At 36.2% G+C, this 21,099-nt stretch overlaps 1 protein-coding gene across 1 annotated transcript; it reads left to right on the forward strand.

Annotated features, from left to right (window-relative positions):
• The first annotated feature begins 679 nt into the window (after positions 1 to 679).
• Positions 680 to 6,688, forward strand: LOC104243922 (protein DOWNY MILDEW RESISTANCE 6). The gene is made up of 4 exons (XM_009799203.2): positions 680 to 985; positions 1,106 to 1,353; positions 5,202 to 5,526; positions 6,096 to 6,688. Exons 1-4 carry the CDS (start codon positions 788 to 790, stop codon positions 6,336 to 6,338), a joined length of 1,014 nt encoding a protein of 337 aa, XP_009797505.1. The 5' UTR covers positions 680 to 787; the 3' UTR covers positions 6,339 to 6,688.
• Positions 6,689 to 21,099: the final 14,411 nt, after the last annotated feature.

Genomic DNA, 21,099 nt, shown 5'->3' on the forward strand with positions numbered 1-21,099 from the left:
CTCATTTCCAAGAGTAAATAGAGTGTGATATATATATATATATATATAACTATGATAGTATTACATTTTATCTTTTCATTCGTTTTTCAGATTCTTACATTTTAAATGAGAAAGAGAGTTTTATTTCAATTTATATGGAGTATAATACATAATTAAGAAATTTAGGAAGATGTATTTTGAAAATTTAGCCAATGAGGTCTTTGTTTGTCTGATGACCTTTTGGGGAAAAAAGTTCTCAATCCCAAAAGGTCAAGAGTTATAACTGGAATTTACATTAATTATAAAGTAGATTATAGTGATCGTGGTTGATCACCTACTAAATTATAAAAAAATTGATACACAAATCTTTTTTATAAGGTAAAGATTTATAAAAAAAAAATTGATACTTAACAAAAGTAGACAATTTTGATTTAATCTTTAGCATTTAAAGAAGGAAAATCTGATTTCCCACAGTAGTAAAAAGTACGGTCAATAAGAGCTGCCTGCGCAATTAATCTATCGCCGGAGAAGGAGCAGTTCTTAATCCCAACTTTCTTGTGTCTTGGTTCTTAAATAATTTAATTTAGTAAGTTCATAAAGTCGTTACTAAAGAAGTTGGAAAAAAAGAATATCAGAAATGGAGAGTATTAAATACGCGTGACCTGTGGCACATGGCAATAGCTTAGCCGCTCGGAGCTTGCATATATAGCGCGAACTTTGGCACAAGGTGAATGATAAGTGTGAGCAATTTTCCTCATTCGTAACGGCTCATATCACAACTATTCCTTTTCTATATGCTCGAGATTCAATGGAAGCAAAAGTTCTGTCCAGCGGAATCCGTCACTCCACTATCCCTCAAAGTTATATCCGCCCTCAATCCGATAGGCCACGCCTTTTTGAAGTCGCTGATTGTGAAAACGTTCCAGTAATTGACATGGGCTGTGGTGATAGAAACCTTATTGTTCATCAAATTGGTGAAGCCTGTCGTCTTTATGGTTTTTTCCAGGTTTTTATCATCTCACCATTTGTCTAATCTGTTTTTTTCTTATATAAAAAATTCATTTATTGGGGTCCTTTTTGCTACATGTATGGTAATTAACGAGGAACTTTTAAACTTTATGATTAGGTAATTAATCATGGTGTACCCAAGAATTTAGTAGAGGAAATGCTAGAGATAGGTCGGGAATTTTTTAGGCTTCCAGTTGAAGAGAAGTTGAAGTTGTACTCAGATGACCCATCAAAGACAATGAGATTATCTACTAGTTTTAATGTGAAAAAGGAGACGGTTCACAATTGGAGAGATTATCTCAGACTTCATTGTTATCCTCTGGAAAAATACGCTCCTGAATGGCCTTCCAATCCTGCCTCTTTCAGGTAAACAAATTAACTCTTCACCAACTTCTGATTGTGTTAATCTATATTAGTTTCATTATGTTAATGAATACATTGCTGTCTGAGTCATTAGTTTAATCCTTACCATGTCAACCTTTTTTATTTTGGTATAGATATGCATGGAAGTGAACGTGTAACGAGGTGTTGTCACGTATCTGAGTTGTTTACACGTGCTAAATTAAAAATTAAATATTTTAAAGAGGACATTCTTTCAGGGCAGGTGTCAGATATTTGTAGTTGTACAGAAAAGTCAATATACCTTAAAGCAATATATTTCTTTAGTTTCAATTTATGTGAACTTATGTCTTTTTTAGTCCGTGCTAAAAAGAATGATCTCTTTCCATATTTGGAAATAATTTATCTTTATGCAATGATTTATAATCACACAAAATAAATGTGCCTCATTTTAAACCATACATTCAAAAGTCTTTTATCTTTTATTAAATTCTGTGCTCGTTCACATAAATTGAAATTGAAGGAGTAATAAATTAGTTTGATTGTGGTACTTAGTACGGAATCATTCTGAATCTTTCTTTTTTTGTTGCTCTCACAAAATTCATGTAATCTCCCTAACCTTCTAGAGAATGCATGTTCCATGTGAACACTAACCATTTTCAATTTCTTTATCTTTATCTTTCTTTTTTATTCTTTGATATTTTAATGATTATTTAAAAAGTATACCAAATTGGAGGAATCTGACCAAGAGGATTACAGTTAGTAAGCACATGTATTTTCATCTAATACTTTCAAAGTTCGAATCGTATACTGTTGATTTCTTAAAAATTGAAGCATGTAAGAAAATAAAATCCTGACCACTTCATTTGGAGAAAGGAAAAAATAAAAATCAATGAGTAGAATTTTGAATGGACAAAAAAAGGGGAATAGACGATAGAGATAACAGAAATAAGCATGTGAGGCCACATTTGACTATTTCAAAGATTTAAATGTCGTGATTTCAGCAGTCATGTGCTGCCAAATAATAATAGTAAGTGCCACTTTTTCTATCGCGACTTTCATCTTGATTACGTCATGTCTAACAAATATGGTGACACATTTTAGTTGCTGTATTAACCTAGTAATTGACACGTAACCGATGAGTGCGTCACCATTGTGATGACGTCAGAGTTAGATAGGGAAGATAGAGATTAAATTCAATGGAGTAACGTAAGCCAAAGAATAATGGGGGTTTTTTGGTTTAATCATGGAGCATTTGATTATATTTTTTAGCAGAGAATGAATGTTATAGATTATAGAATTCGAAGCAGACGTAGCACATCTATTTGTTTATTTATTTTCTTGAATGGGCGGGTTGGGTTGAATTTAGGCGAGTTGGGTTGAGATACCTTTTGTTTTGAGTGAATTTCATGGATTATATTTGGGCTGCTTAATGGGTTAAAATGAGCTATAAAAATATAATGGGTTAATTTGGCCCAAATTAACCCATGAGCTAAAATGTTTGTAACTCAACCTATTAATTTTTGGACGGATTAGACTGATTGGACGGATTAGATGGATTTGGACTCAAATTGTCACCGTAAAGTCACCATCAAAATCGATCCTATCTTATTTTCCACTAATTAAGAGCGGTATTTGTCAGTGCTAATTGCGGCTGGTTTCACGCGCTAATTTAAAGTTTATAGTGTTGTAGGTGCATTTTTGCTGAGCTTCCAGATTTGCCGGTTGCCGACTTTGTCCTTTTAAAAGTTTCTTTAGGTAGAGGTGGACTTTTGAATAGATATAGAATTAGAATAATGTAGGGTGTGTTTGCTACGAAAAAAAATGTTTTTCTCGAAAATATTATTTTTGAATATGAGTGATTTTATTACTTTTTATTATTTATTTCCCTTGTTTGGTTGTTTAGGGAAAAAAATTTCTTGAAAAATATTTTTTAGTGTTTAATTAGAGAGTATAAAAATATTTTTAGGAAAATAGTTTTTTATGCTACTCTCCTTAATCTCACCTTTCCCAAAATCCCCATGTTTTCTGTACTACTCCCCCTTCCGCCCACAAATCTATTTTCTTCAAGAATGTAATTATTCTTTTTAAAATTTACTCAAACTCAAAGGAATTAATGAGCTGCTTTACGTTTTCACACAAGAACAATGTTAAAATTTGAATTTGATAACTAAAAAGAAAATACTTTATTTTGTTGAAAAAGAAAGTATCTTTTCTACAACATGAAAGAAAATTGCTCATTTTGTTGAATAAAGAAAGTACTTTTTCTACGAAAATACCCAGTTTAATAAAAAGAGAAAATATCTTTTCTACATCGTGAAAAAGAGGTACTAATTTTTTAGATTTTTTTTTCTATTTCAAGAAAAGAAAACACTTAGTTTGTTAAATGAAAGAAAAAAATACACTTTTTCTATATCATAAAATAAAGTACTCATTTTGTTGAAATACAACAACATACTTAGTATTATTTCACACTGTGGGGTCTGGAGAGGATAGTGTGTACGCAGACCTTACCCCTACCTTGTGAGGATAGAGAGATTGTTTTCAATAGATACTCATTTTGTTGAAATAAATAAAAATATTTTTTCTAACTATTTTTATACACCATACCAAACAACCCCTAAGTTTTTCAGTCCGTTTTGATTGGCTTATTTTAAGTGCTTTTAAGCCTATTTTGTAATGTTTGGATAAAATAAAAAATGTACTTTTAAGCACTTGTTTTAAGCTAAAATAACAAAAACAAGCCAAAAGCCAAAAATTAAAAATTCTAACTTATGGCTTAAAAGCTACTTAAAATAAGAAGGGAAACTGAGCCCCTTTTGCTTAGCACAACTTTTTCTAGATCTATTTCTATTATGCATTGGAATGGGGAAAAAGAAGGGAAAATGGGAAGGGAGAATATGTGAACATTTATTGTGTAAGATACTATAGCTAATACTACTATGTATGTTAGTAATATGTTTCTGTAATTTGAAGACATTTCCACTTTGCTTTGATAAGTCTAATATGACGGTACTTTTATAATAGGAGGATTTAAATTGTATAGGCTAACAATGTAAAGAATAGTAAGACTATCAATGTATTTTAATGGGTTATAGTTTTCCTAGTACTAGGAGTTAAATGTTACACACTAACGGTATAAAAAATTATTTAAGTGGATGTATAATCTTTTGGAGTAGGTCAAACTATGATGAATGCGTAAGTATTCTCTAGACAATCACTTATGAAATTTAAGTTCTTTGCCAGATTTCAGTACATGTTTTTGAAAAAAGAAGAAAAGAAAGCCCACCATGGTGGGAGTTGGGGTTTAGGCATACACCCCGACTCGTATATTATCAAAAAGAACTAGTACACGGAGGAAGACATACACCATAGCCTTTAGAACATGGTGAGGAATGACATAGATCATCCTTGTGAACAACATATGCCAAGAACTCTGCCTAAGTTGGGAGATTGCCTCCATAACAATTTGACAATTAAGCTCTAGACTGCAGGATACTATGCCTATAGTTAGCAGCACTATACAATGTACAAAATTATCTAAATTGACATCATTAATAACAAAATGGTTCTTCTTTGGCTTAAATCTGAAATTTGGGATGCCATCTTGATCCAGCTTCAGTAAGGATTGCACTATGTCCGGTAGAGAACTTGTATCATCCATTATAATCTGACCTCTTATTGATTCTCCCAAATTAGCTAGTTGATCAGCTACTGTGTTTCCCTCTCTGAAACTATGGACAAAAATGATACTACTTAACTAGTTGATCAGTACATGGTTATTGTAGAGGATTTCAGTGTATGTTCTTGGTACATTATTTCTTTTACTGGAAGAAGAATTAATTAATCGTAATTGTCATTGTTCCGGTTGGCAGGGAAATCGTGAGCAGATATTGCACAGAAGTTAGGCAGCTCGGATTCAGATTGCAGGAAGCCATAGCAGAGAGCCTAGGCTTAGAGAAAGAGTGTATAAAGGATGTATTGGGTGAACAAGGCCAACACATGGCTATCAACTTCTACCCTCCTTGTCCCCAACCAGAACTCACTTATGGGCTTCCAGCACATACTGATCCAAATGCCCTTACAATTCTTCTTCAAGACTTAGAAGTAGCTGGTCTTCAAGTTCTTAAAGATGGCGAATGGTTGGCCGTCAAGCCTCAACCAGATGCCTTTGTCATTAATCTTGGTGATCAACTGCAGGTAAATCAGAATCCCTTTAATTAGTACGCGTGTTTAGTTACTTATACACAATTTAACCAGTGTCTATAAGTTCCAGCCATAAATTAGAGTCCGTATGGATTAGCTGATAAGTTTGAAGTACTGAAAATCATTTTTAAATGCTGAAATTAATATTTTAAATAAGCATTTACGTGTTTGGATAGACATGCTGAAACTAATAATAAGCGGTTGATGATTAACTGTTTTTTATTAAAATGACTAAAATACCTTTAAAACTTTATAAAAGATTATAAATTTAAAAAAAAAATTGTAAAAAAAGGATGAACAACGAACATGGAATGAAGAGAAAGTTAGGAAGTTTATTTATTTTGTGAATTAAAAAATATTATTAAGAATAAATTAGTAAAGTTTTGGTCAAACTAAAAGTGCTTATACGCTGAAAATTATAGTTGATTTTAGCTTATAAGCACTTGACTTAGAAGCAATTTGGGTGCTTACCAAACGCGTAGATAAACCAGAAGGTGCTTATATGCTAGCTTGACCAACTTATAAGCTAGTATTAATACATTTTGGTCATGTTCATTCTGCAGGCAGTGAGTAATGGAAGATACAAAAGCGTATGGCATCGAGCTATTGTAAATTCAGACAAAGCCAGGTTGTCAGTGGCTTCGTTCCTTTGTCCGTGCGATAGCGCGAAAATCAGTGCTCCAAAGCTCCTCACTGAAGATGGATCTCCAGTCATTTATCAGGACTTTACGTATGCTGAGTATTACAAGAAGTTCTGGAGCAGGAATTTGGACCAGGAACATTGTTTGGAACTTTTCAAGAACTAAAAAGTTAAGGCTATAGTATTTAAAAACCCACCATCTTCATCTTGGACAATCTCTTTGCAAAATTTACTATTTTTCATGTTTTTTACCCTTTTTATTTTAGTTTTGAGCGATAGTTATGCGGGTGGGAGTTAAATTAGAAAAAACGAGGAAGAAAGAAATAGTTATATGTTCATTGGCTAGCTGATCAAATTACACAATAACAAGAGTTCAGCGTCTTGTTTTGCAACTTGCTGTCAAGTAGTATTAGCAATAATTAGCTCGGAAAGTTGGACTACAGATCTTGTTGGAATTAAGAGGAATAGCGATTCAGTCCAGTTTTAATAGGAATAAGATTAGTACTTATTGTTTAACTACTCTATTTCCATCTCTGGTTTTTACTTCCTTCTGTGGAAGTTCGTGTGTATCCTATGAATGCGATCTACTTTTGATCTTTGTAATATGAGGTAGCCGCACAAAAGAATAATCATTCAAGTTTGTTGATTATTCTGAAGTCATCACACAGTGTGTCAACATAGCATACTCTCAACTTTGCTGCTGATTGATTAAAGGTCAATTGAAACGACCTTTTTAGTTACTGATCAAATAATAAAACTAGAACGAAAAGCTTATGCTAAAATAAGCTTGTTATGTGTACTCAGAGTTAAAAGAAACATATCTTGTTTTCCTCTACTCTTTTTCTCTTGTTTGGGGTCAATGAATAGAACGTCAGATCAATGAAACAGAGTGCCATGACTACCCTAAAATGGACCTATATAAACACTGGGATTGAAGTTAGATTATCCTCCAGAGCAACCAAATTTACCTGAAAAAGGTAAAACTATCAAAATATCCCTCTCGAGTCTAGACCAATAAATCTCAAATTAGAAAAGAAAAGTTGTTAACACTAAATTTAGCATGGGTATGGCATCATATGTGTACTCAGAGTTAAAAGATCAGTTTATAACTATTTCTTGTAAATCATGATGATAAAGATCCGCTGAACATGCCAACGGTTAATCCTACATTATTTAGGACATGTAGAAATACTATAGAAATTTAAGGAAACAGCATTAGGATACTATAGTTATTCACTAAGAACAAAGGTTTTCATAGCCCATTTGCTTCATAGTTTGGCCTACTTAAAAAATTTCACAAGCAAAGTGTCTACAATAGTTTCCTCTTATTCTTTACAGAGAGGGGAGTCACCATCATCGAGCACAACACGGAATCTTTGTTAGACCTTGGTCGGCACCCAATCATGCAAACACTGCTGCGGAAGCCAAATGTATATAGTGTGAATAAGTCACAATTACTATACCAAAAAATTATGACAGCCACCAAATAATAAATAAGACAATAAAGCAACAATAAAGGGAACACCAGAATTTACGAGGTTCGGCTAATTTTGCCTACTCCTCGGACACAACCAATATTTTATTCCACTCCAAAAATACAAGTGAAATAATACTAAAGAGAGAAGATACAAATGCCTTAAACAGATGAGAAGGCAAATGAGAGGTGTGTTTCAATCCTAAACATTAGGCCTTCTTTTATAGGGGAAAAATCCCCCCCAACACTTCTTTTCCCACCGATGTGGGACAAACATTTCTGCCAAACTTAACAAATCTCCACCTTGGCAAAATTCCACATCTTCAATTTTCTCTCAATAACAAATTTTGATTGTGTCTTCATCTTCAATCTTCAGTTTTCAACAATGTTGATCAAATCCAAACAATGTTGAAACTTGACCGCAGTCACCACCTTTGTCAGCATATCAGCAGGATTCTCCGTAGTATGAATTTTCTTCACCATGACTCCACCTTCTTCTATGATTTCTCGTACGAAATGATACCGGACATCAATGTGCTTCGTCCTTGCATGATAAACTTGGTTCTTCGCTAATTGAATAGCACTTTGACTATCACAAAAATTGTGATACCTTTTTGTTCAACACCAAGCTCCTTTAGCAATCCTTGAAGCCAAACCACCTCCTTTACAGCCTCTGTAATAGCCATATACTCTGCCTCTGTTGTAGACAACGCAATTATTGACTGCAAAGTAAACTTCCAACTAACTGGTGCCTTTGCAAAAGTAAACACATAACCAGTAGTTGATCTTCGTTTGTCCAGATCACCCGTAAAATCTGAATCACAATATCCAACTACAGACTGATTGTCTTCCTGCTCAAAAAACTAACCCAACATCTACAGTATTATGAATATACCGTAGAATCCACTTCACAGCTTGCCAATGCTCCTTTCCTGGATTATGCATATATCTGCTAATAACTCCAACAGCTTGTGAAATGTCAGGTCTCGTACAGACAATTGCATACATCAAGCTACCAACAACATTTGCGTATAGTACCTTTGACATATACTCTCGTTCATCTTCATCCTTTGGCGACATAGTAGTACTTAGTTTAAAATGGGAAGCAAGTGGAGTACTAACTGGCTTAGTCTTGTCATCTATGCCAAAACGTTGAAGTACTCTCTTCAAATATTCCTTTTGAGATAAACAGAGTTTCTTTGAACATCTATCTTTAATTATCTCCATGCCAAGAATTTTCTTTGCCTCACCCAAATCCTTCATCTCGAACTCCTTCTTAAGTTGAATCTTCAACTTATTAATTTCTTCCAAATTCTTGGAAGTTATCAACATATCATCAACATATAGGAGAAGATATACAAAGGAACCATCTTTAAGCTTGCGCAAATACACACAATGATCGTATTTGCTTCTCTTGTACTCTTGCCGCAACATAAACTCGTCAAATCGCTTGTACCATTGTCTAGAAGATTGTTTCAATCCGTACAACGATTTTTCAAGTTTGCATACCATATTTTCTTTTCCAACAACTTTGAATCCTTCTGGCTGAGTCATGTAGATTTCCTCCTCCAAGTTTCCATGTAAAAATGCAATTTTTACATCCATCTGAACTAGTTCCAAATCCAATTGTTCTACCAAAGCCAACATAATTCTAATGGAAGAATATTTTACAACTGGAGAAAACACTTCATTGTAATCAATTCCCTCCTTTTGAGCATATCCTTTGGCCACCAATCTTGCTTTGTAGCGAACATCTACTTGGTTAGGAAATCTTTCCTTCTTTGCAAATACCCATTTGCACCCAATTGCTTTCTTTCCCTTCGGGAGATTGGCCAATCTCCATGTATGATTCTGATGAAGGGACTATATTTCATCATTCATGGCAATCCTCCACTTATCTTCTTCTGAACTTTGGAAAACGTCTTTATAAGTGGTAGGAACATCATCAGCTACAATTGAGGTTGCACAAGCAACCGTCTCTATGAGACGAACATGTTTCGTTATTGTTCTTTTTGGCCTGCTGGTTGCTATTGATTCAAGTTGTTGTTGAGGTTCCTGAGTTGGAATCTCCTCTACTGGCTCTCCTTCCAGAGGGTAATCTTCATTTGTTTCCTCCTCTGCTTCTTGTGTAGGAAAAATAAATTTTCCCTCAAACTCCACCTGCTTAGAAGCACCTTCATTTTGTTTGGTATCTTCTGTTACCTTATTTACCATAGCAGATTCATCAAAGGTAACATCCCTGCTGAATATTACTTTCTTTGTCATAGGACACCATAAGCGATATCCTTTGACTCCAGAAGTAATTCCCATAAAAATAGCCTTCTTTGCCCTTGGATCCAATTTTGACTCTGTCACATGATAATATGCAGTTGAGCCAAACACGTGCAAAGAGTTATAATCTACAGCAGGTTTTCCGTACCATTTTTCAAATGGTGTTTTGCCATCAATAGCAGCAGATGGTAGACGATTAATGAGGTGGCATGCATATGTAATTGCCTCAGCCCAAAATTCTTTGCCCAAGCCAGCATTGGACAACATACACCGTACCTTCTCCAGCAAGGTCCGGTTCATACGTTCTGCCACTCCATTCTGTTGTGGTGTATGTCTAACAGTGAAGTGTCGGACGATGCCATCATTTTCACAGACCTTATTGAAATGATCATTTTTGTATTCACCTCCATTGTCTGTGCGAATACACTTGATCCTCCTGCCTGTTTGATTCTCCACCATCGTCTTCCATTTGAGAAAAATTCCCAGCACTTCATCTTTGTTTTTCATTGTATACACCCATACTCTTCGGGAAAAATCATCAACAAAGGTTACAAAATAGTGCTTCCCACCCAATGAAGGTGTTTTGGAAGGACCCCAAACATCAGAGTGTACATAATCCAAAATGCCTTTAGTATTATGGATCGCTGTACCAAATTTAACCCTTGTCTGTTTCCCTTTGACACAATGCTCACAAAACTCCAAGTTGCAAGCCTTTACTCCTTTTAACAATCCTTGATCTGATAGAGTTTTCAAGGATTTTCCTCCAGCATGTCCCAAGCGCATGTGCCATAGCTTGGTTGCTTCTGCCTCTTTGTCGTCACTGGATGTCACTGTCGCTGTCCCAATAACTGTACTGCCACGATAGCGATACATATTATTATTCTTCCGATTAGCCTTCATTACCACTAGTGCACCGGAGCATACTCTCATCACTCCATTTTCTGCAATGATTTTGAACCCTTTTGAGATTTTAGGGTGTCCCAAGTCACCATTTTTAATCCCGAATCGAGGAAAAGAATGACTCCATATTACAGTCTGCGCACCAGAAATCCGTATAAGGAATTCTGTTAACCCCGGGAGAAGGTGTTAGGCATTCCCGAATTCCGTGGTTCTAGCACGGTCGCTCAACTGTCATATTTGGCTTGATTATCTGATTTAATACATGTTGAACCTATGTGCAAAATTTAACTTTTAACCGCTTTTATCATTATTCTTATTATTATTTTATACAAGAATTGCAACGTCGTGAAAATGCATTTCGAACCACGTCACAACCAGTGTACACGTGATTTGTTGACGCATTTTGACTCCGTCAAGATCGGGATTTGGGTTACATAAATGCACACCCATATTTAAGAAAATAACCTTATTAAATATGCGCCAAAAGACTACGCGTTATTATACTTTTAGGTAGGACCGTGAAATTTACTAAACGGCCCATCCCGGGATAATAGTATTTTTTTTATTAAATAAATAAATGAGATTGGAGAATCCTGCAAATTTTTTATATTGTTTACATCTATTTATTTTTAGCGAAATCCTTCCTTATTTTATGAATACCCTTTAATGACTACATTTTATTATTGCTAAGTTTTTCTATAAATATAAAATCAATCTCTACATACTTAAAATAACATATTAGATACTAGTTTAAAACAAATATTAATGGAAAGTAATATTACTAAAATTATAAGTATAAATACAACATAGAATTGTCAAATAATTTTTTTTTAAAAAACAAAACTAATTATCCCATAGACGGATTGAAAATCATATTGTTAGATGACTTGAGCTATTGAAATTAATTATTTACAAATACTGAAAATTAGAAATAATTTTGATTACTAAACCGTATTTCTAAAAATTAAATAATATAACCTTTTTAATTCAAATTATGTCCTAATACTTGATTCGCAAAATTAATTCCTGTTTTAACTGAATTTAGCTACATGATTTCGATTAACTTAACGTTGGCGATACTAAAACCCTTATGAATAAGGAACTTAATTAATTTTGCCAAACTGATTTAATAAAGCCATTTTTTACATTATTTTCATCTATTTTTATTATTTGACAGTTTAATCATTAATGAACATGCTTAAATATATACTACTTAATAATCAGGTTAAAGCAAAACATTATTTAATACATCGCTACAATATGCCTAATTATGCAAACAACGGCGATTTACAGAATAATAATACATGAAGTGACCTAAATACAATTAAAAAAATAAAACTAAATTAGAAATTTAACATTCCATTTTTCATTTCAGCTTACAAAATGCCAAAATTACAGTTGTGTACCTGATATTGCCAATATAAGAAGAAGAAAGTCAGCCACGTAGTACGTAACACAGCAACAACAATAATAACCAGCAATCCAGTCAACAGAAATCCCAGTGACAGATTTGAAAATCAAAATAAAATCCAGAAACACTGTCAACAAACAACGGACAGAAACCAAGGGAATTTTCAGATTTGAAAGGCTAATTAATGTTTAACCCTTAATTTCTAAACCCGTATATCAGAATATTTATCAGGTGTGTACTACTCTCTCTTCTAATTTCCAGCTCTTTTTATTTGTAATTTTTTTTCTTTTCTTTTCTTTCTTGAAAGTTTTAATATTTTTTGGATTTTTCTTTCTCTCTTAAATATTCAGCTTTTTTTTCTCTCTCTATATCTCTGTCCGTGTCTTCTAAAATCTGATCAAGCCTCCTATATATATCACATTCCCAAACCCTTTAATTAATTAATAAAACACCCATTTTCTCTTACCAAACCCAATATCTTCCCACTCATCCCCATTTTAATCCCACTAAATTAAACAAATATATCAACCCCACCCCATTACATTTTGTCCCCCATGCTTATCATAAAAAATTATAAAATATACAATTCCTAAACTACCCCTCCGACCTTATTGCAATTACTATTTTACTCCGGACGTACTACAATTTACCAAACTACTCTCATCAGCTATAACCAATCAATTAATCAAACTCAACCAAAATATAGCCAATATGACCAATTTCTACATAAATTCAAACAACAAATCACATGAACATGATTTCTTCAACATTTCAACAACAAATCACATGAACACAAATTGAACAACAAAGAACAACTAAAATTTGATTGAACAATATTTTTAGCAACAAACAAACCTATTTTCAGATTCAACAACAACAACAACAAACAAGTATATTCAGATTTCTAAATTCAATAATATTGAACTTAAAATCAACTCTAACAACATTACAACCAACAATTCCTATATTAAACTTAAACAAGATTATGAGACAAATTCAAGAAATAATCATAAATGATAAACAAGAAATCAAACTATACAAATTTCGGATTCAAGATCAACCAAACAAAGTATGAACATGAATGAAAATATTCAATAACAATAACAAACAAACTTTGTTCAAACTTCGAATTAAACTTAAACAAAACAAATAAACATATTCAAATCACTAATCTTCAAATAATCAACTAATCTTTCTTAAATTAAATCCAACAAAACTTATAACAAAGATGCATGATCCAAAAATTAAAACCAAAACATAACTTCGCATTAAATTACTAAATTAAAAACGAACTTCAAACAAGATGAACACGAACTAAATCTATATTAACAACAAACAACGGATTTGAACGATTTAAACTAATACCTTTCTATATTAAAACTAAATCCTCTTAAAATTAATAAAACAAGCTGAAAAATAATTAAATTGAATCTTCAACTTAAATCTAACAACAATATAATTAAACTAACAATTTTTATCTAAAATAAATAAGAAAACTAAAGCAAACTTATACTAATTCCAAATCTGAAAATATCAAACAAATTATGGACGAAATAAAACTTAGAACAACTAACCGTAAATGACCAACGATGAACATCGAATGAACTTTAAACGAATCCAACGAAACTTTGACATAAACGGACTTGAAGGTGACGAAACAACGAAACAGTAGCAACCCGAAGGCGATGACATGAAGAAGCAGCACAGCGTGAAACAACGAGCAGCGGCAACGTGAAGCAGCAGCGGCAGCAAGGCGCGAACAACAGCGGCAACAAGGCGCGAACAACAGCGGCAGCAAGGCGCGGACAGCAGCTCGGAGGCGGAAACAGGAGCAGCAGGTCGGAGAAGAGAACGGAGCAGCAACGCAATGGGTTGCCGACGAAACACGAAGAAGAAGTAGCAGCTTTGGGAGATGGAAAACGCAGCATGAAGTGAGGAAGAAGAAGCAACGACATTCAACATAAACTTGAAAAAGAAGAAACCCTCGCGATCTTGAAGAAGAAGAAGGGTGTATGTGTGTGTGTATGTGAAGGAGAAGAGGCGGGGGAAGGGAAGCCATGGATGGGATGTTTGGATGCTTGAAGAAGAAGAAGAAAAGAGAGAAAGAGAAATGAGGGGGGCGGATGAGAGAGAGGGGTTTTTAGGGTTTTCTTCCTTTTTTTTGTTTTGTTTTGCTTTTTTTTTTTTTTTTTGAAATGCAAGATAGGGGGTGTTGGGTTATGGATTGGGTCGACCCGGTTTGAAATGGACCGGGTCGTGGGGAAGATTGGACAATTGTTTGGGCTTGGGGTTGAAATTTGAAGAAATGGCCCAATCCGATTTTTCTTTGTATTTTTGCTCTTTTTCTTCTTTTATTTTTCTAGAACTAAATTATAAAAATACTTAAATTATTATTAAAAACTAAATTAAGTTATAAAAGCGTAAATTAATTCTCAATAATAATTAATGCATAATTAAGTAGCAATTAAGCATAAAATTGTATATTTGGACATTAAATGCTAAAAATGCAAAAGATGCCTATTTTTGTAATTTTTTAATTTTCGTAAAACAAACTTAATTACTAACAATTGTAGGACCAAATCCTAAATGCAAACGCGACATTATTGTTTTTGTATTTTTTTATTAATTTAACAAATAAACATGCACAGATAAAAATAATAATTATACAAAAAAAATACCACAAAAATACAAAAATTGTATACAAAGGAAAATTGTTTTATTTTGAATTTTTTGAGAGTGATTCTCATATAGGGCAAAAATCACGTGCTCACAGCTGCCCCTCTTTGTCCGAAAACACGAAGGGTTTTCGTGCAAAGATAAAGTGAGCGAATACGAGCGATTTTTGCCCGTTCGAGTACTCCGTGTGAAGCATTTTTGAAAGATTTTGACCGAACCTTTGCTTCAGAGGTTTCCTACATATCCTGGGCTGAACAGGAATCAGGTCAATGTAGTTCGGGGAGTTTTGGTAGGTGGGACTACCATGGGACTGCAATGTTACTGCTGTTGCATGCTACTTTTACTGTTTGCTGACCTCCTTATTACACCATGCTTAAAAAAATAAGAAGCTAGACTAAGCTAGAAATTACAGAATCTTATCTGTTTTCCCCCTTGCTCCGGTTGCCTTGCTTTTTTTTTTGTCGGCTTGTGTTTCCTCTGGTGCCTTTCTACCAAGATTTCTGGCCCTTCGCTTTTCTGAATACTAGTTTTCATCATTTTGTTCGGTCCGCTGGGGACAGGGCTTTCTTCATTAAGCTTTTTGGCGGTTCCTCTGGGGATACGATTCTCTTCATCAAATTTGTTATGCTGGGCATGATTTAATGTTCACACGCCATTTTTCAAGACGCGTCTTTTCTTTCTTTTGACTCATGCGCTTGAATTTGCGCTGAGACTTCTTGTTGCCACCTTCTACCTTCCGGTGCTGGGATTTTTATTATTTCCTGCTGGGGATTCTTGTTGTAACCTTCTGCCTTCCGGTGGGGTTACTGACTTCAAAATCTGCAGTATAAGACTGAAAAATATTCCTCTCGTTATACAGGTGGGCGCCTGATGGTAAAAATTTATGAAAATATATATATTTTGGCAATGTTTCTACAAGAAGGACCACTTGGGTCGAAATCAATTAAATGTCCTTTGGAGGACAGATTAAATTTAATATCCTATTCGAGGGCGGATGAACCCAAAATATCCTATTCGAGGGCGGATGAACCCAAAATATCCTATTCGAGGGCGGATGAACCCAAAATATCCTATTCGAGGGCGGATGAACCCAAAATATCCTATTCGAGGGCGGATGAACCCAACTTCAAAAACTTGGAATTGTCTTACCTCCGACTGGTTTTCTTAAAATCGTGCTGTCTTGCTATCTCTTAAAACTTGAATTGATTTCCTCGTTCCTCCGAGAAAATTTTCGACAAATGGCAGAAAATTTTCTGCCCCAGTTTTGGTGTTTTTCCTTGTGGCATGTTTTTTCGCCATTAATAAGATTTCCTTTTCCTGCTTCAAATCAAAGAAAATTTGTTAGTTTTAAAACATGGTGAGTGGTCGTGCCACTCCTGCTGGGGATGGTTTTTCCCTTTCTCTCTTCCCCGCTCTGTGTTTCATTACGCTATCAAAACTTGCTGGGGATTATTTTGCTGGGGATTATTTTGCTGGGAATGAATTTTCCTTTTCTTCCCTCCCCACTCTGTGTTGTCCGACCCTCTTGGAACTTGGTCGAAAATCTGTCGGGGATGCTCCTACATCTTGATGATCTGTTGGGGGCCCTCTTGGAATTAGGTCCACAATTTTCTCAACTGTTGTTTTCCTGTTTTTCTCCAACTTCCCTTGGAAATTTGGTCCTCTTGGGATCTAGACCCATTCAACATTTGGTCTTGCGACCAACTTCCTTTCGCTTTTTCGCCTTATCTTTGGCCTGTCCTATTCGCATTTTGCTTTGCATCATTTTGGCAACTGGTAGTAAGCTCTGAAAATCCTTTTCAAAAACAAACTGCTGGGGAGGTAAAGTCTTTAAACCAAAAAATGAAAAAGTGATGATTTCAAAAAATAGAAAAACAAAAGAAGTCTTCCTGAACAAATACTGGGGAAAAGGAAAGAAAAGAACTTATCTGAATGATATAACCGATCCCAACGATCATGTCGCGCATTCCGGATTAATCAACCCAGTCTATTTGTATCAATCAACCTTTCAGACGGCCTCCTGTTGCTGGGGATAAACAGGCACTCAACTCTTTGCCAAATGCGGATTCTTTCGGCCAATCTTGTCTTCTCACCTCATAGTGCCCTTCGAGGGGTTTTCGCTAATAAGACTTTCTCATTTCTCTCAACTCCCGTTGTCTTATTGTGCATGTGAAGGTTTTCACCGATAAGACTCTCTCGTTTTATTTCTCTCATCTTTCGTCGCCTTATGGTGCCTATGAAGATTTTCACCGATAAGACTCTCTCATTTTATTTCCCAGCTGGGGATTGGAGTGCTGCCGATATGACTCTCTCTGCTGGGGATTCTTTCGGCTATCAATTCATTTCCAGCTTATGATCTTCCTCTTTGCTGGGGATCAAAGTGTTATTCCCGACTTCCATTTGCATTGATTTAGCACTTCTCGGATACTGATCGGGAGGTCTTTTTTTTAGACATCAATATGGGTTTTTGTGTATGGTTAAAAGAAAAGGGGTAACAAGAGGTTCAAAATAATTTTAATGGGTAAAACATTACAACTCTCGGAATCAACTTTTTTTTTCTTCCCAAAATTATAAATACAAACTTCTGCCCCAGTTTTTCTTGCTTGGGGATTTTTGTTTTTTGTTATGCTATGACCGAGCCGTGAGGCGCCTACGTATCCTTCTTTGAGGAATCAGGTCAAACGTAGTTCCCAATTCCTTCGTTTTTTTTCTTGTGACTTTTCTTTTGTTCTTTTTATCATTACTTTTTTTTCTTCTCTTTTTCTTTTATTTTCATTACTGATTCCAAAAGAGGGGTATGAAAGAATAAATAAGGCTCAAAGGGGGAAGCAAAGGTTAAAGTGTTTGGATAGAAGAAAGAATTGCCTCCGTCATTTCATTCTCTGATAAATGCTAAGTACAAACAAACAACAATTACAATTACAAGAAATCATACATAATATCTCTTAACTGCGTCAGAATTGATAGCCATGTCGACGCATTTCCCCTCGATATCTGTTGATCATAAAGCGTCATTGGGCTTGCTCTGTTTAGATTGCGATAATCAACACACACCCGGATTTTTTTATTTTTTTTTACACTGGCACCACATTAGCCAACCAATCAGGATATCGAGCGACCCGAATAACCTTAGCATTCAGCTGTTTGGTTACTTCTTCCTTAATCTTCACACTCACGTCGGTTTTGAACTTCCTCAATTTTGCTTGACGGGGGGAAATGCCGGGTCAGTGGGCAATTTTTGAACCAGTAGATTGGTGCTTAAACCCGGCATGTCGTCGTATGACCATGCAAAATGTTTTGAATTCAGTAAGTGCTTTGATTAGTTCTTCCCTGATATTTGGTTCCATGTGGACACTTATCTTAGCTTCCCTGATGTCATCCGCATCCCCTATATTGACGGCTTCCGTGTCATTTGAGTTGGGCTCTTTTTTTCAAATTGGCTCAACTCTTTGTTAATTTCTTCGAAGGCTTCATCCTTATCGTATTCCGACTTATCATCACAATCTTGTACTATAAGTTCGAAATCAGATTGATTTTTTTAGACTAGGTTGAAGATCCGTCGTGCATGCCATGTCATTAGAACCAGTAGAAAGAGAACTGTTCAGAAGAGAAAAATAAGAAGAAAAATTAAAACAAAATAAGGAATGAGGAAAAAAACTTTCACTTTATTAAAATACGGGATAGCAAGGTTTCACACTTTTCAAAACAAAACTGGATTACAACTCTGCAATAATCCAAAACAAGAAAGAAAAATCAGAGCCCACTACCAAGACTCCCTTCGTATAGGAAGAGGAGTAGCCATTCAATTGTTGATTTTTGCTTTCAGCCCCACAAACTGCACATCTGCCTCATTGGACCCTTTTCCAACACCATAACTGGCTTGTCATCCACCTTTTCCAACTATACCACCGCTTTTCCACTAGTTAACTTTTCTTTTGAACCGACACGGATCATCATCACTGTTTGTGAGGGTTTCTTTAGCTCCCCTCCTTCGTGCACTAGCTCAATCATGTGGGTTTCATGGTGTGCAGGCAACGGGTTCTGATTGATGTTGGGAGCCTCTGGTGTCTGAACCTCAATCTTGTTGGTGTCAATAAGATTCTGTACTGCATGTTTCAACTTCCAACACTTCTCGGTATCATGTCCGGGAGCCCCCGAACAATACTCATAGCTTACCGAGTGGTCCATATTTTTGGGAAGGGGATTTGGCAATCTGGGCTCAACAGGACTTAACAAGCCTAACTGCCTTAACTTGTGGAACACGACAGTATAGGTTTCTCCCAACTCAGTGAATGTTCTTTGTATTCTTTCATTTCTGAAAGCCTGATTTACCCGGAAACTTGCCCCTAGAGGGTTCCTGTAGGCTCTTGACGGTGGATAGGTGTTTTGCGGTAGTGTATGTGTGTTCTGGGGAGCCGGTGCGCGCCATTGTGGGCGAGCCGGAGGCTGAGTGTATGTTTGGGCTTGGTGCACGGAGAAGTGTGGTTCTTGAGGTGGATAGTAGTATTGTGGTGGACTGTATGAGTAGTTTGGTCTGTGGGGTCTGGGTTGATTGTAGTATGGTTTACCAGACCCGGACCAACTGCTTGCCTCAATCGTGGCAATTTCTTCTTTCTTCCTCCTTCCCAGGGCACCTCTCGTGCCGCTCTGAATAGCCTGGGTTGTTGCCTTGAGCACTGAGTAATTCAGGATTTTGTCAGACCTCAGACCCTCTTCTATCATGACCCCTATCTTCACTACTTCGTTGAAGGATTTTCCAACCGTCGTCACCAAGTGACCAAAGTAAGTTGGATCCAGTGTTTGCAAGAAGTAGTCCACCATTCCTCCCTCTCTCATGGGAGGATCAACTCTGGCCGCCTGTTCTCTCCAGCGGAAACCAAACTCACGAAAGCTTTCCCCAGGCTTCTTTCTGGTCCTCAGCAATGTGAGACGGTCAGGGACTATCTCGAGATTGTATTGAAAGTGACCCGCGAAAGCTTGCGCCAGATCATCCCAAGTGTACCATCTGCTGGAATCTTGCCTGGTATACCATTCCAGTGCCGATCCAGTTAAGCTTTGACCGAAATAAGCTATCAGTAGCTCGTCTTTGCCGCCTGCCCCTCTCATCTTGCTACAAAAGCCCCGCAAATGTGCCATGGGATCACCGTGCCCTTCATATAAATCAAACTTAGGCATCTTGAACCCAGCCGGGAGTTGGACGTCCGGGAAAGGGCATAGATCCTTGTAGGCCACGCTGACCTGGTTGCCCAATCCGTGCAGGTTCCTGAAGGACTGCTCCAGGCTTTTGAACTTCCTCATTACCTCATCTTGTTCTGGGACCTTAACCAGCTTTTCAATCTCTGCCGGTACCTCCAAGTGCGAATTGTAGGTATGGGGTTCTGGTGCATGGAATGTGGGCTCAGGGGGATAGTATTGCGTATCGTGAGCCTGAAACAACGGCTCGCTGGTTGATCTTTGCAGGGTGGCTGATGTGGGTCCCATAAAAGTGGGAACATTTGGTGTTGGGAGAGGTTGATGGGGTGGTGGAGCTTGGCTAACATAGGCATCCCTCCCCTGATAGTAGTGGTGGTTTGGGAAGCTTGTTGAAGGGTCAGGGGAAGTGTATTCTGGCGTGTGTCCCGGTGGGGGAGTAAGAGTGACAACTGGTTCGGGCCCCTTTTGCACCTTAGCCATGGCTAGCTGCATTTCATTCATTTCTAATCTCATTTTTTCCATATTGGCCATCGCCTCTTTCAGCATCTGATGTGTCGTCTTTTCCGACTCAACACTATTTTCTGAGCCAGTCATGCTTTCTGGTATAGGCCCTTTTGATCTTGTTTGATAATGGTATATTGCCAGTACGCTCTAACAAACTAACTGTCTGAAACTTCTGATATACAACAAACTTGTCAGCGTTAGAGTTTTAACACATATCGCAATTGCACGTTGTAATGTAATGTACCTAGGCAGTTTAACCATTTCATGTTTTTTTTCGGACTTCTTGAAAGAAAGACTTCTAAAAATAGTTTTTTTTTCGCATTTTGACCCTCTTTTTTTTTTGTGGAAAGATTTTTTTTTTGAACGATTTTTTTTGACTTTTTATTTATTTTGAAAGAAACTATTATTTATTTTCTTTTTGGATTTTTTTTTTATTTTTTATTTTTCGAAAAATCGGGGCCGGAACCGATGAGGTTTGCCTACGTATCTCACATCGGT

The sequence above is a fragment of the Nicotiana sylvestris genome, chromosome 3, assembly GCF_000393655.2.
Source record: "Nicotiana sylvestris chromosome 3, ASM39365v2, whole genome shotgun sequence".
NCBI classification, from domain to species: Eukaryota; Viridiplantae; Streptophyta; class Magnoliopsida; order Solanales; family Solanaceae; genus Nicotiana; species Nicotiana sylvestris.

Bases quoted from the DNA above. Each gene is read 5' to 3' on its own strand.
- LOC104243922 (XM_009799203.2), top strand. From the start codon at position 788: ATGGAAGCAAAAGTTCTGTCCAGCGGAATCCGTCACTCCACTATCCCT. The intron at 1,354-5,201 runs GTAAACAAATTA...TCCGGTTGGCAG, and splicing joins TCCAATCCTGCCTCTTTCAG to GGAAATCGTGAGCAGATATT. The intron at 5,527-6,095 runs GTAAATCAGAAT...TTCATTCTGCAG, and splicing joins ATCTTGGTGATCAACTGCAG to GCAGTGAGTAATGGAAGATA.